The 20462-nt window shown below is 40.6% G+C and overlaps 1 protein-coding gene across 3 annotated transcripts; it reads right to left on the reverse strand.

The window, feature by feature from the left end:
* Nucleotides 1–312: 312 nt before the first annotated feature.
* slc25a22a (solute carrier family 25 member 22a) lies at nucleotides 313–20314 on the reverse strand. Of its 3 annotated transcripts, none has more exons than XM_034684684.1 (11): nucleotides 20107–20314; nucleotides 12177–12380; nucleotides 11958–12083; nucleotides 11751–11806; nucleotides 10294–10384; nucleotides 9653–9707; nucleotides 8892–8952; nucleotides 8523–8667; nucleotides 7000–7154; nucleotides 6836–6911; nucleotides 313–4295 (listed from the first exon to the last, which is right to left on the reverse strand). In XM_034684684.1, exons 2-11 carry the CDS (start codon nucleotides 12194–12196, stop codon nucleotides 4142–4144), a joined length of 939 nt encoding a protein of 312 aa, XP_034540575.1. In that variant the 5' UTR covers nucleotides 12197–12380; nucleotides 20107–20314; the 3' UTR covers nucleotides 313–4141. The 3 variants fall into 3 exon arrangements, with proteins under 3 accessions (XP_034540575.1, XP_034540574.1, XP_034540576.1); XM_034684683.1 differs by having other exon boundaries at nucleotides 19999–20314; XM_034684685.1 differs by lacking the exon at nucleotides 20107–20314 and adding an exon at nucleotides 17010–17046.
* Between the last annotated feature and the right edge of the window lie 148 nt (nucleotides 20315–20462).

Consider the following 20462-nt stretch of genomic DNA (forward strand, 5'->3'; position numbering starts at 1 on the left):
GCTTTAGCATACACCTGTAGTATACAGCAGCACAATGCTCTCACTCCCACAAATAGGCGAGACTGCGGGCTCCACCGTGACCCCACACTGACACCTGGTGGCTGCACGAAGCAGCAAATCATCACAACATAACCGCCTCAGCTGCTCTTCTGTGCCCCGAGGAGCCACAATGTCATCCTCACACTCTTCAAAGCCTCACTCTGCTGTTTGTTTTTTTAAAGCAGTGGTACAAAGAACAAAAAATACAGCTGGACTGTTGGAGCATGAAAGCAACGATGAGAGTGAAAGAAGCGTCACCGGCAGCACAAGAGGTTTGAGGACAGTCAGTTTATTGAACAGCAAATTGTGACAGGAAACACAATATTTCATTTTTTTTCTTCCATTGCATTGTATATAATGTCTAAGACAACTGTGTCACTCACCACACATATTCATAAACACCCTCTTTGTCGAAGAGAGAGACTTTGTAGATGGACAGTGGGGGTGGGGGGGTCCTTGTTTTTAAAGTGCTATAATGCACAGTTCCTCTTGGAGGAAGACAACAGAGGCCGTGAGGAGAGCTCAGACCCCAGAAGGCCTCCAGGGTCCCCGTTTGCATCATACATTGTGTGATTGACAGGTTGTGACGTCATTTGTTTTTTCTCCTTTGTCTACTGTGTGTGTGTTTGTGTGTGTGCATCCGTGTGTGACTTCTACTTATTGCATACCAGTGAGCTGGTTCAAGTGTGTTTTTTCTGTGACTGTGTAAAGCATTCGATTAAAATGTAATAATAAACTCTTCACTATAATTATAATACATCTCTTAATATCTAAGTTACATTCTTATATCTGATTCAGTTAGAATATGTAGGCGATATACATTTTGTGGATAACATAGCAGACACCCTCATCCTGCTGTCTCAGCCCTATAATCAAGTTTCAAAGACAGATGAACTTAAAAAGTTAATCTCAATCAACGTCTCCACTGAAAGAAATCAGACTGAAATCCACGTCTTGCAAACGCAACACATTGACTTTCCAGGATTTTGTCTGCGTGTATTCAAAGTGTGTCTTTTGTGCCTAATAATCCTTTGTGCTTTCTTTGATTGTATACACTCTAAGTCATACATTTGGTGCTCCAGAGCTCCTCTGCATTCACCTGCACTCCCCCGGCTGTGAGGGGAGAGGAGGTGGCAGATAGAAAGAGAGAGGGGAGAGAGCATTGGTCTGACAATCAAAGAGAAAATACCGCAGTGTCACACTAACAACTACACATCAACTACAGCACTACACAGTCAGACACGCACACACACATACATACGGAATCAAATGCACAAGGTCAACCGAAATTCACAGCTGAGAGTAAAACAAAAATGACTTGCACAACATTTTAAAGATTCAACAGAAAACCAAAAACAGACAATAAAATCTGAAAACATCGAGGGAGGAGTGGGGGGCAGGGATGGTTCAAATATCAAGATCAATAATCTCAACAACACAGAAATAGGCATTGTGATCACAATAACATTAAATATGAGATGAACTGGCAATCGGAATGTTGATAAACTACGACAGTGATTTATCAAGATGAGCTCACAGAAGCAGGCAGTTTTTTTTTTTTTTCTTGCCGTTTCCTGTGGCTCAGCTGTTATCTGCCAACATGGCTGGAGGTGCCTGTGGATGTCTGGCAGCTCTGATGTCCCTCCCTGACCTATGGCTTTTCAGTTAAGACTTTGATAACGCTGAGAGATTCACTAGCATGTAATTCAGCCGGCACAGCCTTGGTCGTTAGTGCCGCCGCCGCTTTTCATATTGCAGCTACCTCATGAAAGAAGCACCATTCAAAAAGACTGATGAGTTACAGGCAGGTCCCTATTGGCCTTCTCCAGGGTGGATTTCATTTCCAGAGAGGTATAAGTAGAGCCACGGGTTGCTTGCTTACAACAAGCTACAATTACATCATCATTATGACACCTCATGTGGTCCTAGTTGACAAACTGTAGCAATAAAGGCCGGTTAAACTTTACCCATAGCTCAGGAGAAATGAGACCACTGAAAAAGAGACATCTAGATCTACACGGTTCCCCTTTGCATACAGTAAAAAACCCACAACAATACGCTGCATTGAAGTCCAAATGATGTTTGCTGCATTAAAACACACTCCTTCATTTGATATGTCGACATCATCATAACATAAAATCACTACGATATGGATTGAGAGGGAGGGAGCTGGAGAGGTAGGTGTGCAAATAAGCCATCATGTCATCAAAACAAACAATAAATCCTACAACATAAAAGTTCATATCATCTGCATATGTACAATATAGATAATGTGGACACTTTGACACAGAAAAAAAACAACACGTAGAAACACATAGTGCTATACTGCCTAGAGAAATGAATATTGATAAATAGATCTCACTCCCCCAATGATAACACATTGAAAAGTTGCATCTCGTATCTACAGTGCAACAGTACAATTTGACAAACTGCTTGAAACAGTGGGAGCGAGGAAGGAATGTGATTGGATAATACACCGTCAAAGTCACCTTGATCTCCGGCAAGATAAACCAATGGCAGGGCTTCAGTGTTGTGATAAACAAACAAGATACGACAGGGCTGCTTTCCACAGCAGCTTAAAGCAAACAAAACCTTCTAAAGCAAACGAGCAGAGATGTTTGGTAAAACTCATAGAACACTGAAACCACATTGGTTTAATTTTCTGATTAAAAAAAAAAACATTAGCTCTTTGGGCTCCTGCCACTGACTTCAAGTTTGAAAATGATTTTTAAAGTGAGCGTGAATTCATTTGTAAACAATAGTGAGTATGTTTGGATCTCAGGGGCGTTCAAGTCTTACTGGCTCCACATTAATTGACTGTACTTATGAGGCCTCCGTGTGTGATTTGTCAGCCAAATTACTAATATCTCCCTATAATCTGGCACTCTATTACAATTACTTTCAACCCATTTAGTGTTCATGGCTAATTTTTTTAACCTGGACGAACAATGAATCACACAGGGCAGAAAACTACAGCTGTACTGAAATTATAAATTGCCCTTTTCTTTGGCTACAATCCAATCAGTGATGTTACAGTAGGAATTTTCCATCATCCTCTGACAGCAAATGTTTGCTGGTGAGGAAAAACCCCTGCTGTGACATCACTGATTGGGGTGTGGCCAAAGAAAAGGGCAATTTATAATTTACGTCTGAAGAAAGAGAGAGCAGTGCAGCTGTAGTTCCTGCCCTGTGTAGAAGTAAAAACACTTGACTGTTTCAAGCCTGGAAATAGTTTAGTAATTGATTCTGTGTGCAGTGCATTTGTGCAGTTTTCTTGTGCATGTTACACAAATGTGGAGCACTGTCTCTTCACTGTAGTGCGTGATGCAGAAACAGGAGATACCTTTCACAGAGGCAGCACAGTCGAACCATTGTGAGAGCATCAAATATCAGACGGAACCTGATCTACTTTAAAAGCCAAGGCAATCAAAGTTCATTACAACCACTTACAGGAAGGGATGTGGTTTCTCAGGAGCGATCATAGGAAAAGTGCTGGTTGCAAATTAACACAATCCTGGGGTCTTTGTCTGAAATAGAGACATAGTTACTTTACGTCGACTCTAAATATACTGTGTTTTAAGACACAAGGTCTGGAGGACATTTTTTGTACTAGATTTATCATGTATTCTACCCCATCTAGTGCTCTTATTCATCAATATGTGCATTTAATTTAGCCGATCAACTACCTTCTTCCAGAGGCTAATGCTGTAAAATTAGGTACTGTAGAGCTTGCAGAACTGCAGCAACCAAGGGCAGTACATCTACTTCAAGAATTCCACAATCATATTCAAAAAGTTGCAAATAAAAGTTATAATCATTAAGCAATATTCCTTTAAAACTTCATCTGATATTTGTGGCTTCATTTCCAGAGTGCTAGATGAGTGTCCCTACTGGAATTTTTGTGTGCCACCGTAGGCAGCTTGGCAAAAAAACAAAGGCTCCGTCCTAAACTATTTTCAACATTCAACACAACAAATTAAAAACAAAATGTAAGAATTGAGTCGTGCTTGGACCCATCCACAATTTTCAAAATGAGATGAATCCTCACACAGTTGGTTTTTTTGATGCATTACAGGAGGGAAAGGCAGAGAGGAGGTGCTTCTTAGTTGTCTTTTTTAGGCAAGAAGCTGAGAAGGAATTCACCCACACCCAGGAAGTAGATCACCTGGGCGATGCCGAAGAGAGGTGCGATGACCAAGGCTCGACAGTAGGCTCCTTTCAGGAAGGCGGATGGACCCTCATTACGCAAGATTTTCCTGGAGAGGATGATAAATGCTTGTTACAGAAAAAGAAGAAGAAAACATGAGCGCTAGCTAAATATGGTGTAGTTCTACTTCTGGTACTTTTTTTTTTTTCAATATGTTTTTATTATTTTATCATTTTAAGAACAAAACAATAAAATTCAAGGCTCATTTTTAACTGAGATATGTACTGTCACCCCTTCCCCCAAGCACAGAAAGAATAAATAAATACAAATAATAATAATAATAACAGACCTTTGACTCAAAAAGACATGACACATGTCAAAAAGTAAGATTAGCCTTCTGGTGCTTCTTAATAATATATTATTGTACTTTTTGTGAGTTCTGCAGTTGTTCTCTCTCTTTTTATCCATTTCTTTTTCAAAGTTAATAACACAAAATATACAATTCTTTGATACATTTCCGTATCCCTTTCCAGTCTTTTATGTGCATTTAAGTGCTCATAAGTACTCCATTCAGCACTCAGCATTCATACTATTCCATTCTGCCACTTCTACTGCAAACATTCTTACCATATATTTCCTGCACACACCTCTAACACAGATTATCAAGTATAGAACTATTTACATAAGAACTCCCGGAGCTTACATTTATGCTATATCCTCCAAGAGAGAAAGGGAGTAGTTGGTGGAGTCTTAAAGAATCTGCTTGCATTGGGCTTATACATTTAATCTACTTGTTCTGAATCTGATATTTGTCTTGTCTTGATTTCTCCATTTAGACCCTTCATGAGAAGATCACTTTCTCCATTTTAAATAACTATTCCAAACTATTCATCAAGTGTGTGTACTGCTGGATTCAGCCACCTTCTAGTGATTGATTGTTTATTGGCTGCCAAAAGCGCCTACAGCAGCTTTGTATCACTCCTCCTTTTTAGACACAAAATGTGACTCAAACAAGAGACCCTTAAAAGTCATGAGTACTTGAGTCTTAAACACAGAACTTAAAGTTTTGTAAGTGTCACTCCAACATAAATTCAGTTTGGGACAGCCCTAGAATATATATGGAAATGATCTGCCTCCACTGAGCCACACTGTGTCCATCTACCTTGTATCCCTGTATTGTTCTTGGTATGGTGGCTTAAAGCACCTGATAATATTCTTACAGCAATGTTCTCTCAGGTCTCTGGAGTTAGTTTGAGAAAAGTGCATATCTCCCCCTAAGCCTCTAGTGACAGCCCCAATCCTACTTCTATTTCCAACTTTTCTTTATTGTACAAGAGGTTGTCATTTTCAGCTTTAAGGAGAGCATTATACAATTTAGAAATGTATTATGTAGGGAACTGAAGGGAGATTTCAAGACGTTATAAGACTCAGATTGTGCTGTTGATACAGTTTTAAGTGTGCAGTTCTGGTTGAAATGATGATGCAATTGAAGGAATTTGAAAAAGTTCCTCTTCTCTCGAATATATTTGTTTCGAAGATTTTGAAAAATAGTTTTTTTATTTTTTAAATGAAGCATATGTTGTTAGAATTTTAATCTGTCATAGGAACTCCATCTAAAAAGGTCCGACATATCATGACCCTCACATGAATTGACTTCACTTTCTGCCATGTATTTTTTCAAAGTTATATTTTGGGGCATTTTTTACCTTTATAGGTTGAGACAGCTGAAGAGAGACAGAAAATGTGAGGAGCAGAGGGTGGGGGAAGACGTGCAGCAAATGGTCGAGGCCTGTTGGACTGTTGCGACAAGGACTACTGCCTCTAATTATGGGGAACGCATAAACCGCTAGACCAACGGCCCTCATCTGCCATATTTTTAATGCAAGATTCATCCAGGTTTTTTTTTTTTTTATCTCTTCCATCTTTACTGTATCTTTACAGTCTTCTATCAGCAATTGCAGCCCAAATAGGAAAATTAGTTGCAAATGAACTCTTCATTTGCAACTAATTTTCCTATTCCGTTTTCATAAAATTTCAAAAAACATATATATTTTTTATATAGACTCCTAATAAAGTTACATTTTCAAGATACCTCTGATTACTAAAGTCACTTTGACTTAGTCAAAGCCACCCAACCCTCAGTTAATTGATAATAACAAAAGCTAGTAATAGAAAAACTACATTTTTTGAAACATTTTAAAAAAAAATTAAAAGTGAGTTAACAGTTTTTGCAAATGAACTCTTCAAATCAAAATTCTACTTCTTTTCATTTGGCTTTGTGTTCTTGGTTGCACCAATAAAGCAGAGGAGTTAGTTTTGAAGAATACAATTTCCTCCTTTTTCTTTCTTAATTTCAAAATATTAAATTGGTAATCCATTCATCCTATTCTCTGAACTGATTGTCATTTACTCCCCAACTGGTAGTGTGCAGATGATATATAGTAGCCGAGGGAGAAGATTCACTTTGACTGAACTCATCTCTTGATTTAGGAAGGTGATAAGACTCCATCTAGTACCACTGTGTGTGTAAAGGCATGCTGACACATCCGGCAGATTTTCATCAAATACATTTGGACTTTGCTACACACACACACTCACTCACACACACACATTACAAATGCAGCAGCAGTAGAGACATAATGAGGTCACCTGATACAGTCAGTCACTCCACTGTACGTGTCTTCTGTGCTCCCTCGGTTCAGTGACTGCAGTCTAGTCTTGATCACTGAAACACACAGAGCTCATGTGAATATTAAAGATGGACTAATGGTGCAACACATGACTGTAACAATGTTCTGAGTGCCACTGCCTACCATCAACAGGGTTGACAGCAACAGCCGCTGTGCTCCCTGCGAGGCAGCCTGATAAAAACGAAACGTAGAAAGGAGCAGGTCCTTCCATGCCTCGTTTGCCCAGGTTATTCAGATTGGCGAAGAGGGGGAAATAGATGATGGAGAAAGGAACATCCCTATGGGAAAAGAGAGAGTGGAGTGTTCATTACAGTTAGCTCAATCTCTTGTTCATAATCAGAAAATGCATCTCTGGAAAAAATTATCAACTTTTCAGGCACTCTGTTTAACTAGAGGTTAGCGATACACAACTTCCAGCCACAACGTTCTTTACTATGTGTTGCATTATTTACAGTTCAATTAGAAACATGAGAAGCGACTGTGTTCAGAGCAAAAGCTCAATGAAATTCACCTCTCTGATATATGTCTGATGTCATTTCCCGGTTCATTTAATCCTTTATTTATCTGTTTCTGGTGAGTCTCAATTTCACTGTGAATAGCTAGTGAAAAGAAGCCTCACTCAGTCTTTCTTAAGTGGAATTAACTCGGAAAAGTTGTTGATTTTAACCCTCCTGTTATGATGCGGGTCAAATTGACCCTTTTTAAAGTCTATTTTAGGCAATATATGCCTTCCAAACCAGCTAAATGCAGCATAAAAATCTGGGCAGCATGTGACAGAAGAGGTGTCGTGTTAATTTATCAACATCACTTCATAAAAAATTAAAAATAAAATAAAAAAAGTGAAATAAAATAAACAAAAATCTATGTCATGTAAAACTATTGTATTTATATTTAGGGCTTTCCAATGTATATTGAAAAAGTTTTAACATTAATTTTAATGGAAAACGAGTGAGTTATCCTGACTGAACCATGATCTGAGAATTAAAGAACACCAATGGACTAAATCTTGATTTAAATGGTTAGTAATGGAGTTAAAAATTAGATTAAAAAAAAATTGTATTTGGATTTTTTTGGGTTCTGACACTTTTGGATAATTGAATATGCCCCGGTCAAATTGACCCAGGAACATTATTGCTGTTCCGTAGAAACGAACATAACAGGAGGGTTAATGTAATTCACTTGCAATCATGAGTCTTCAGTTAGCCCAAATAACATTATAATGTAGATTTGTAAAATGTAAAAATGCAAGATTTGGTAAATCTGTCCTTGAGAGGAGCCGAAGCAGATTTGTTGCTGAAATTACATTTTTTTTATCTGGACTTAATTATTTTGTTGCACTTGAAGATATCTGTTAGAGGTGAATCGAACATTGTCAGGTTCTGGGTGTAGGGAGCTAGGATGTCATTAAAGTGGACTGTGTTCCTCCTGCTTTTGCTCTCCTTAGACATTGTTTTTCCTGCATACTTAAAAACCTGCTGATTCATGACTGGTAAATACCATTTGCACTACAAACATACTACTAACAGAAACCAGAACACTTTGCATACTCAAATCCAGACCCTGCTTACAGAGTCTACATTTCTACATAGAATCTGTAAACAGAGATTACAGTTAAAAATATTGCCTTGTTGCAAGTTCTGTTTTACCTGAGCAATGTTGCCCCAAGGCCTTTATACAGCCCAGCAATGCCCTTCTCCTTCAGTAATTCTCTGGTCAGCTGCATGGCTGTTGGGGACTTTGTCTCCACAGTACCTGCTGCCACCGTCTCCGGCATCAGCTTCCTCTGTGCCTCTGTGGAGCATGAGAGAAATAAGATTTAGAGTCGCAAAACTTCAACATAAATACAAATCTAGGAGCTTGCAGACATTTTGAATTCTTGTCAGTATAAGGACATCAAAATAAAGCTGATGTAATCTCTGACATGACCACTTGAGGCCACTGTCAGTCCAGTTTATCTCTTACATTCCCTTCACTCTGTTTTTTTGAAACACCATCTGGATTTTATTTCCTCTTACCAATGCGCCCAGCATCTTGGAGCTGGATTTTCAACATCTCCATAGGAGTTGTGACAATAACCTACAACAACAACAACAAAATGGATTAGTCAGATACAGGATATGCACAGTGTGTACAAAGCAGCTGTTTATTCCTCCATGTGAATGTTGAGAATAAAGAGTTTAGGATTGATTAGTTCTAAGCATGTCAGGCAACACATGAGTTCAGAGTAAATCTACTAGCATCCATTAGCTATCTGTCACCTCTTGTTTGCATCTGTGATCCACACAGTAGTGACTAGTTAACAGGATTAAGGGTGAGATGGCTGTGTTCTCAGCCACAATCTTAATCCAAGGTCTGCTACACTTAATCTAATCACGTTCCTTGGGCTTGAAGTCTTTGCCCCCATTGACAAGAGGCATTTCACTCTGACTCACTCACTTAGTGCACATGGCCTGACACTCTCACAGCATCTTATCTGATCACTCAAATCGAGCTGCAAGCGTGTCTTTATCTGAATGTTTATCTAACAGGACGATATTTTAGCGATTGAAAATGATTCGTGGTAAGACACACACTAAGATTACAGTCAACGTGGACAATCTGCAGAGACAACCTCTCATTCAAAACGAGTTTGGCTCATTCTGGCTGCAGGCAGTGACAAATGAGGGAATCAAAGTCCAAGGTAGTTTGTGCGTGAGCCGACAAAGGCAGCGCTAATGGCAACAGCTCCAGATGGAAAACAGAAGGATGCAATTAAAGCAATATCTCACTGACTCACCTGGCATGTTCCTGCTCCACATCCAGCCAGCATCTCTTTGAGCAGAGTGAGTTTTCTGAAACAATAAAGAATAAAAAAAAAGCACGATACGATGAGGATTTCTGCACTAGACTGAAAGTGTGACAGATGGCCAACTTTATTTCTGGGGTCAAAAAATAAAAAAAGAGTTGTCACCACTTGGGCTGGTGATGCTAATCTCTGTCTACCATATCAACATGTCAGGCACAAGGGCAGATTAATAATTCACAAGGTGAGCGGCCGAGCAAGACAAGTCAATCATTCATCAGCCTGTGTGTTCGCCATGGAGATGGAGATAGATGCCTCAGGAACTTTTTTCTTCAAGCAGTGCTCATGGAGGGACAATAATGTGTGATGGATTTCAGCAGCTGCTAACGTGATTACATGACACACATCCATGCAATCTTTATTTTTAAACAGTCGACAAACCATCGGGAATCTCTCTGCGCCTGAGAGGAGGCCACACAACAGTGGAGGATTAACAAGAGGCTCAGAGAAAACACCGACAGCTAATGTGTCAGGTTACATGTTGGTAAACATGCCAGTTAATCACAGTGGGAATGAGGGGAGTGTGTATGTGTGTGTGAGTGTATGTGTGTGTCAGGCCACCATGCCTCACTCACCCATCCTTAGAGAGGTGATGCCTGAAAAAGTCGTTGGCGGCCAACTTGATGGCTTTCTCTGGCGTCACTAGTGTTAAGTTCACCGCCGCTCCTGAATGGAAGAAAAGATGGAGGGCAAGAAAGATGGAGGCACGAAGAGGAAAAAAAGAAGAAGAAACAAAGAAGAAACAGAGAAGGGAGAGAGACAATGAGGCTGTGGAATCTACTGTAAGTATTAGATGACTGTATTTGGGTTATATACAGTATACTGGCAAGATTTGGCAATATGATATGTATCATGATACTGAGGTTATGATTCAATACCTGTATTGTTACATTTTGTAACTATAGTGATACTAAAACAACTCCACTAAATCTGCATTTAATCCAATGTTTAAAAAAAAATTAAAGTGACTCTCTTCTGTAGGAAAAGGATTGTCAAAGTTTGTATTCAATGAATTGTATGCATCAACACCAAGTGGCATTATCCTGTTGTAGGCAAGCGGCAACCTCTGGTCTAAAATATGAGTCCAATGCGGAGGTGCTAAAAACTGCAGTTCATCGAGGATCCACTTGAGGCTGGCTCCGGAAGTACCGGAAACCACATACACACCAATTCAAAAAAGACGATCTTTACAGCAGAAATAAACATGTTTACAGCCTGGTACAAAAGACGAGTGTAGTCTGGATAGCTCATTTCTTGATCGGCACACACTGTACGGGGGGTGAATTTTTTAAAAAACGCGGCAATTTCAAAGATATTGAGATTAAGAGTCTTTCAATTAGAGGCACAGCTGACTTGATTGACAGGCGGTAACACTGTAGCTGTTGGCTAGGAGGCTCAAAGCCCACCTCTTTACGTCACAATCGCTCGACAGCAGCAATATGGCTGCCGCCGCCGATTGGCCTCAAAACAGCGCCTCAGAAACAGTTGGCCCCTGCTTGGGGGGTAGTACTTTTCAAAGGTCCTGGGACTTTTGGTTGAACGTAACGGTGTTTGTGGAGTTTACACAGTTGTTGAAACACAGAGGGAGTTCCTGGAAATGCATACTAGTTTAGTTTTTTATTAAGATTTCTAAATATTATTTAATATAATTTTTTTTTCCATACGTCACTGGCCTGATTTGCACAATCTACCTGGGACTTCAGCCCGCGGTCGAAACGCAGACATCAATGGGGGCACAGGAACCTTTTAGTTCAGGGGAAAGTAGTTCTGGGGGCTTAAAGACCCCGTAACTCTTGATCGAAATACACCTATAGAGACATTATATAATGTGTATCTCACAATGTGGTGACAAAAAAATTTACCTTTAAATTGTAAAACAAAAAAAAATGTATTTTTGAGAATCAGTACAATATCACAAAACAGAGTGTATTGTTATTTTCATAAGGATCCTACCAACAGCCACCTGACAAATCTACCTTCAATGAGCTAACACAACAACGACAAGAACCATTCTTTGAAGCTCACAACTCACCTCTGTACATCCCAAAATACCCATCTGACCGGATGGTCTTAATAAGGCAATCTGACCTGTAACACAAATACAACAGTTGAAGTTTGTTAATGCTACTAAACAGTACTACAAAAAGCCAGTTTGTGTTACTGAGAAGTTCAGACTGTAGCAGAAAATAGTGATTCAGAGACTATCAAAATGTGATGGTCAAAAACAAGAGTTTCATACATGCTGGTGTAAAGGCGAGATCCATTTTGCTGGTTTTGCAAGCGAGTCTTGGCCAGGTCAATGGGAAACACACAGGTCACTCCAATCAGGCCAGCGATACCCCCATTGATTAATTTGGCAGGCAAACTGTACGGAGGAGACAGTCGAAGAGACAAACTATGACATGTGGGAAGGAAACAGATGAAGGAGTAACCACAGTGCTGCTGTATCAAACCTTACCTGATCTGTTTGTCAGCCATTTATGTTAAGCCCTGGCTGGTCACAGAGTTAATATGTATGTAAGCTAGTCACTCGGTGGTCGTGCTTGGCTTCTGTTTTTGTAACAATCGTGTGCGTTGCTCCAAAGTAGGATTAATGAAGCCTGATTATGGTTTGTCCGCTCTCTTCTCTGTGCAGTAGTCGTTAGTTCCAGTTGAAGGATACCTGTGATGGTACACAAAAAGACCTGTTAGCAGTGAACACTTAGTATAAACATTCAAACCACGTAGAGCATCAAAATGAGTCCACATCTACATATGTCACGGGTGGGAAGAGGGTGGGATCATTCGTTTGCTTGATTTCTTGCAGTACATTTTTTTATAAAAAGGAAGACACTTCTGTCCCAAGGATTAAGAGCTGCAATTCATCACATCTGAAGTGCATCCTCCTCTAAATGAACAGCTACATAAGATTTTGGAGAGCCAATCATCCGAGTTCTTGAAGAAGTATGACGTAGGGTGGGATCGTCAGGGAGCAGCCTCAGGAGTGGGCTCTCTGCTGGATGACTCAGCTGACCTGAATGGACACATGTTTAATTCAAAACTGCATTTTCTACCATTTGCAACCCTCCTTCTTTCACACAGCATATTTTGTCTGTGCAAAAAGACAGATAAATGCAATGACACTAGCTTGGATTTTTACTGTTTTTCAAGGTGATTATGTAAGTCTCCTCAGGGAGGGTCCCAGGGGGCTGTGAAGAAAAATTCTCTGACTCTCCTTACAGGTATGCTGTGGCTCAAATCAAACATAACCCAACCTCAACCCCAGCATGACTCAATAACATCCCACCGACAAAATCTTCACAGTGCTGCCTTGTGCTGGGAATTTGAAACTAAGGCAAGAAACTTCTGGTATCCTCAGATGAGCGAATCAAAAAACAACCAAAGGCAGTAAATAAGAGGATTCAAACAAACAACTCCATATCAAGCCCATGTGTCCAGACCAGAAGTTGACTCTGTTCCCATGTGTGCGGTTGCACAAACTAAACACAGCCCCTCATAAAGTGGGTCGGCAGGTCAAAAGTATTTGGTCCAGCAAACAAACCAAAACCTGGTGTTCAAGTTTATGACACACAAGAGAATAAAGCAGCACATTCTCACAGCTCAGAGAATTGAGACTGTTTAGCTTTTTCTTTCTCGATTATCGATATGTTTTTCATACACAGAGCTGGTTATCAAATCTTAACCTAAATAATCTCTATAAAGTCAGTGAACCAAGGCACACAACCACTGAGTGTCATTTCTTTGAAACAGAGCTGTGGCTATCACTGAAGAGAGATTACAAATTAAAACAAATCCACCAGCAGCAGCACATCTGTGCATCGTGTGTCCTTGAACACTCGTGTTTAATGCAGGAGCTCCTTCATTGTGTAACAAATTGTGTACACTGTGTAACATATAGACTGAAGACCTATCCTCTGAAGCCTTGACTGTCATTTTAGAGTAAACAGATGAAATGTGTCTGATGGGGCCAAGATGCTCCCTATTTTTGGTCCTGAATGCCCTCAGTTAGAAAAGACGCTTCCCATTTCCCCTTTCACTCTCTCTCCACCCCCTCCATCCACCAATCACAAGCGCCCTCTGCGTGTGCAATCCGCCTCCTCCTCCCTCCACCTCACCAGCCCTCCCCCCGCATCATTTCCCTCAGTCACGAGTCACGACTCTCTAAAATACAGCTTTTCCGACTCAGATCTTTGCTGACTTGCAGGTTTTTTCTTTGTGAAGTGCATCTACAACACTCGTACAACCAAACTCCCACCACTCAGGTTCAGAGAGACTGCACAGCGTGAGCGTGGATGTTGAGTATTATGATGAATGCAGCTGCGGTCGGGTGTGTTTGGGTTGGATGGGGACTTGAGGCCTCCACTGGCTGCTCCAGAGGTGGAGGAGGGAGGGAGGGTGGGGGAACATCTCTGGCCTCTGTTAGCTCAGTTTGTTCTCCTCTCTCCTCCCTGGAGCTCCACACTGCTGAAATCACAGCCCTCCTCCGTCGCGCGTCTCCCTCGGCCTGATCCAGAACATTTTCTCACCCAGCAGCAGTGAGAAGCAGCCCACCTCCTCACTTCACGCATGTTTCTTTTGTTCCTTATTTCCTGTAACTGACTTCCTCTAAAAATATTCACAAGGAGGAAATGCTGGGGTTAGAAGAGCAACGCACTCTTCTACGAGTCCCCCTCAAGCTGACATTTCCCTCCATTGCTTGCAACATGAGTCGTCGACTTCGGTTTATCTACACCACACAACTGTGTCTGCAGCAGGACATTTACTTGACCTACAGTCACTGACAGGCTGTCTGCTGTCTTGTCTTGACAATTGGAGTCTGTGTGGAAACAATTGGCCTCAGTGTGTCCTCAGCACAGTGGCATCACTCATCGCACAAAACTCTTAGATATTCCATTTAATCTTACAGACAGAAATACACTGCAGAGGTATTAGCATGTATTCTATTCAGACATCCACCTAACAAAAACCAATACAAGGACACTTCCTTCTCAGTTGAAACACAAAGAGAGTAAAATGACTTTGAGTGACTGGAAAGTTGTAACATCTTGTTCTTCCACACGTTCACACAGAGGTCATATTTTGAGTTTGTGCCTCTGCAGGAGATAAGCTCTGATGAGTAAACAACAGGCATGGGGATGGTGAAACATGGCTGCCATGCAGAGCTTTTAACTACTTAACCAATCTGCCTAAAGTGACTTCTGATTAAAGAGCGACTAAGGAGTCAGTGTACCGACTGATAACAGCTCTGTTTCTGACCCTTGATCATCATTTAGCCTTGAACAATGAGGCAATAAACACTGCTTTGCTGACAAGGACACTGATCTTTGATGTTGAACTTTGTCAGTGGAGCAGGGGGCAATTCTCTCTGACAACAAGTCAGGACGATTCATTCTTTCAAAAAATAATTTCTTTAAGAATTTAACATATGGAATTACAAGTTTGTGGTTCAGTGTTTAAGTTAAATGATTAAAGTTGTTGTGTTTTAATGCAATCCCATAGTTTCCCATAGAGTTGGGGCATAGAGGGTATCACCCAAGCAGCAACCTCCGGTCTTAAACTATGAAGCCCATGGTCTTAAACTATGAAGCCCATGGTCTTAAACTATGAAGCCCATGCGGAACTGCAGTTTATCCAGAATCCGCTTGAGGCTGGCTGCAGAAACACCGGAAACCACATAGACACCAATTCAAAAAAGACGATCTTTGCAGCATTAATAAACATGTTTACAGCCTGGTTCAAAAAACGGCTTGGCTCTACGTAGCCAATTTCTCTATCGGCACACACTGTACGGGGGTGAATTTTTTTCTGACGCGATGGTTCAGAAGATATTAAGATTACGAGTTTTTGCCCAAATTGGGACATGACTGACTTGACTCCCGGACGGGAACACATAGCTGTCGGCTAGGAGGCTCAAACTCCGTCTCTTTACGTCACACTCTGCCTGGTTGAGTTCCGCATTTCCAATATGGCTGCCGCCGTCGATTTGCTTCAACACAGCGCTCAGGAACAGATGGGTGACGTCACGGATACTACGTCCATTATTTATACAGCCTGTGGTATCCCCATACACTGCAAAGACGCTTATCAAGTATTTGTCTTATTACAAGTCAAAATATCCCAGGTCAATACATATGAAATATGCTGCCATGACTTCACAAGTCTATATATAAATGTTATTTCAAGATATAACAAGCCCAAAATAACAACACTTCATTGATTGTGATAAACAAAAATGGCTGCAAATGCCTCCCCCATTGTGAAGAGGAGAGTAGAGGTGAAGAAAACTGCACATTTGCAGGTTTATGTTGTAATTTGATTGCGGTCATAGTTATAATGACATTACTTTATGAACTGTACTTGACAGTACACGTGCAACTTTTATCCAAAAAAATATTAAGCAAAACGTTGGTGCAAAAACTGGATCTAAATGCAGCATGCAAAATGTTCTGATGGCTTTCTTGACAAACGGTGTTAAAGAGTACCTTCAAAAAACATATCAAGAAAATTCTGCTTGCTGCATCGGCAGCCATTTTTACTCCTCAGTATCAATTCAGCCCTTATCTTTGACATTGAAATAAGATTTGCAATTGAACTTGTCAGGTCTATGTGGTTTAAATAAAGTTCAATGCAATACTTTGACGCAACATTATATAAACGCAAGACTTGAGTTTTTGCAGTGCAGAAACTTGCATACAATTTTGTCAAAGACACAACATGCAATGTGAAAGGCATTAGAGTAACTGAATGATGTAATCAAAGTGGGAAAAGATCATAAAAAATAACGTTAGATTCTTTCTTTGCCTCACCTGATAAGTCAGTCGACATTTAGATCAAATGATACAGAAGATTTGAGACACACTGTCTTCAATTTTTCGTAATCATTCCATGCACATTTTTAAAAAGTTGAAGTCAAAGATTTGAAATTGGCTGAAACATGTCTTTCAAATGTTTCCTCTTCTTCTGGGTAGATTTCAGATGGATGCATTTAAGACAAGGAGGTTTTCTGTCCAATAAAAAAGCCATTAAATATTCCAGAGATAAACCAAAAGCTCACAGTGCTGGTTGAAGGCCAGCATAAATTATAAATTATGTTAGTGCATATGTGGCCAGTGGCCTCAACTCATCTACTCCAAGGAATGCACCAAATCAGATGAAGACTTACAGAGACACAACTGAAACCCTGCAGATACTGGAAATCTACAAACAAGCAAACAGCAGTGAATTTCCAATGCAAAACTTCATGCAAACTACAATATATTCCTACATTCAAATCAACCACAGGAAAGAATACCTCATCCATCCCAGCTCCTCGTCTACCTCTGTCTTCACGTGCCAAACAGGGTAAAGGTCTTGCTGACTCAATGACACTGAGTTTGGTGATTGACAGAAGGAAGTGGGTGGCTACAGTAGTGACAGAGCACCATGGTAGTCAGCACTCTGCTCATGTGACAGTGGCGAGTAGAAAAGGAGGCAGTAAAGGGAAGGAGAAATCACACAGGCCTTTTCTCATTAGCATGGAGCAGGGTGTTATTACCAGTCCATCTGTCTCACATGAACTGGTTGGACTCAATGTGAGCTCTCACTCAGCCATCAAGAGAGAGAGAGGACCTGCACTGAGGACTGTTTCAGACACAAGTGTGTTCATGCAAGCGGGTTCCTCTCTGAGCTGCAGGATTACAGACAAACAGTCTGAAAAAACACACAATCTGTCTGTTTTTGCCTTCCATCTGATGCTACTGTTGTCTATGTTGAATTTTGAATATTAAATTGTGAGTAATATTTAAGTCTACAGCAACGCTAGTATAAAAAGGCTGACTTCCAGCTTGATTGTTGGATCAATCTTCTAAAAGGATCAGGTTTTAAATAGTCCTGTGCACTGACAGCCTCTCTAGTGGGGTTAACATGCTTTTTCTAATGCTGGTTTATAAGATGCATACTATTTTTGGACATCTAGAGCACTGCGGAAACATGGGATGAAATTTGGTGTCACAGATAAATCTGATTACTATTTCCTCTTCCCAACAGCATCAGGATTAAAAACCCTAATACCTACTTATGAAAGCTCACTCACCATCTCCATTTACAACCAGCAGCCCGAGAGCTACGATGAGGGCACAACGATGCATTAACACTACCGGTCCGGCACACCGAGTTCACATTACAGCCATTAATGCCTGCACAGTAAGGCATTGTTGTAATAATCACCTGCTGTAGATCAGAAATAACAAGCCGAGTTCAACTTACAGGCAGCCAAAATGCCCCTTCAGAGCAGAGAGGTGGTGTAGTGTTTAGTCCCTCCTCTAACACCGCAGGTATTGATGCTGCCCCAGTTTCTGAAGTCACCTGGGGCTCTTTCGCATGTATCTCCTCTGTTTTGCTCCCCTCTCAGCTTTCCTGCATCCTTGACAGGAAAATAGTAGAACCACTGTGTGTAGACTTACCTTGAATAAAAAGCCAAATTCAGCTTTCAAGCATCTGATTACAGTTTGCAGATTACTGTACAGCCATGAAAGGCCAGATGGAGTTTAACTTTCACATAGCATCACATCATCTCCCCACCAGCAGGGCTGTACATCATTACCATTCAGCACACACACACCAGTGACATTTGGTAGTCTTTGCCTCTGGGATTATACCACACATTCAGAATGCTATATGGATGAAGTCCTTCGTGCAGAATAAACAACAAATGATTTTTCAATGAATGAATGTAAACAGGTAGGTTCAGCAGTATGCCTAATAAGGTACGACAGGGCCGGCAATGTCACCCTACACCCAAGAATGGCTCACCTCATCAATTATTTCAAAGCTGCAGGAGAGCCTTATAACACTGCCTGGCCTCTGCATAACCTCCCTCAAATACTGGAAGCTTTTTTTTTTGCATTGCTCTAAAGTTGTACTCTTGAAAACGTACTCAGCAGAATAGTTCACTTACAAGTACGATTGCTTTTAGAAAAGGATTTAAAGCCAGAGATGAGAGGGTGAAAGAATGGCAAGAAGGGAACATTTAGGACTAAACTCTGCTTTAGTAAGGATTGTTAAAAGGCTTCATCTTGCCTTCTTTTCACCCTGTACTAAGAAGTTACAGTATGTTAATGATTAGCCAGCCTGTCAGAGGTGAGCCCTCTGCTCCACCAATGAAAAGGGGAGGTGGGTTTAGTTGAAGTGGGTTTACTCTCCACTACCAGCATCTCAGACCACATGCTAACAATTACACCCTCACTACTGAGCAGAGGCCGGCAGAGGGCGGCTGCAGAGCCCTCTTTACAGGGAAGGTATGTATTAGGTTATCTTCTCCAGTAAATCTGAGATAACATCCAAAATCTCAGTACAATGTCCTTACAAACCACCACACTTCCTTTATAACATATTAGTTAAAAATACAGTTAAAAGAAGGCGTTTCACCTGAGCTCAATGGGTAGTGTGTTTAACCCTCCTGTTGTGTTCGTTTCTCTGGAACAGCAATAATGTTCCTATATTCAATTATCCAAAAGTGTCAGAACCCAAAAAAATCCCAATACACATTTTTTTTAATCTAATTTTTAACTCCATTACTAACCATTTAAATCAATATTTAGTGTATTGGTGTTCTTTAACTCTCAATGATCATGGTTCAATGAGGATAACTCACTTGTTTTTCATTAAAATTAATGTTAAACCTTGTTTTAATGTACATTGGAAAGCCCTGAATATAAATACAATAGAAAGAAAATATTTTACATTTTATTTATTTTTTTTATGAAGTGATGTTGATAAATTAATACAAGACACCTCTTCTGTCATATGCAGATTTTTATGCTGCATTTAGCTGGTTTTGAAGGCATATATTGCCAATAATAGACTTTAGAAAAGGGTAAATTTGACCGAGGGTTAAAGGGTTAAAATATGGCCAGGCACATTTAGAACCGGCATATTAACCACTCTAGTGTAACCGTCATTGATTCGTTATTATTAACGTTCGTGCCCACCTGGTAGCACCGTTCATTTAAACACTATTATCCTTATATTACATTTACAACCCTCCATATGTTGGAAATGCTCGGTTTGCCACATAACGGAAAATGATTTGCTGCTGCCTCTCATAACGAAGAGGAAAAAACCGCTACATACATCCATTATGAAACACTTATATGTCGTGATATCTAAATGTATCACTTAAAAAAGGGACATTCAGTGTCTTTATGGTCTGCACAGGTAACATTATAACGGTAACACACGCATTATGAGAATAAAACATCAGCCTAGGTTGAGACTACAACTGCATCCCGTTATCTACATACCACATAGAGCCGTGTCCGTTATCTCTCCCCGGTGTGGTTATAGTGGTGTGAAATCAGAGCCTTTACAATGTGGATCTTATTCTGACAGAGCGACAATAGCTAACCTACCGGTGTTACGAGCATTTGAGAGTCCAGTGGAGAGAGAGGTAGAGGAGGAGGTGGGAGTGGAAGCAGGCAGACAAGGCAAGGCTGGAAGGGAGGGGGGAGCAGCAGCAGCAGGGTTAGTGGTGGAGTAGTGAGGAGTCCAATAAAAAACAGGCTGGGGATTTAAAGGGTCCTCTAGTGGTATATAGTAGAAGTACAGACATATTCTTATTTGCTGTAGAAATGTAGAGATGGGAGAAGAAGGATGAGGGGCAGCGTCATCGTGACGTATCATTTCAACCCAATGACCTTGAAGCAAAATACAGAAGAAAAATGCTTTAGATGATGCATTGGGAATGACTCACTGCAACACTCTCAAA

This window comes from Notolabrus celidotus, chromosome 6, assembly GCF_009762535.1.
Source record: "Notolabrus celidotus isolate fNotCel1 chromosome 6, fNotCel1.pri, whole genome shotgun sequence".
In the NCBI taxonomy this organism is placed as follows: Eukaryota; Metazoa; Chordata; class Actinopteri; order Labriformes; family Labridae; genus Notolabrus; species Notolabrus celidotus.

Excerpts from the sequence above, each read along its gene's own strand:
- slc25a22a (XM_034684684.1), bottom strand. The coding sequence starts at position 12,196 with ATGGCTGACAAACAGATCAG. Across the intron at positions 9,708-10,293 it reads CATCACCTCTCTAAGGATGG|AAAACTCACTCTGCTCAAAG; the intron begins GTGAGTGAGGCA and ends TTATTGTTTCAG. Across the intron at positions 8,668-8,891 it reads CCAAGATGCTGGGCGCATTG|AGGCACAGAGGAAGCTGATG; the intron begins GTAAGAGGAAAT and ends CATGCTCCACAG.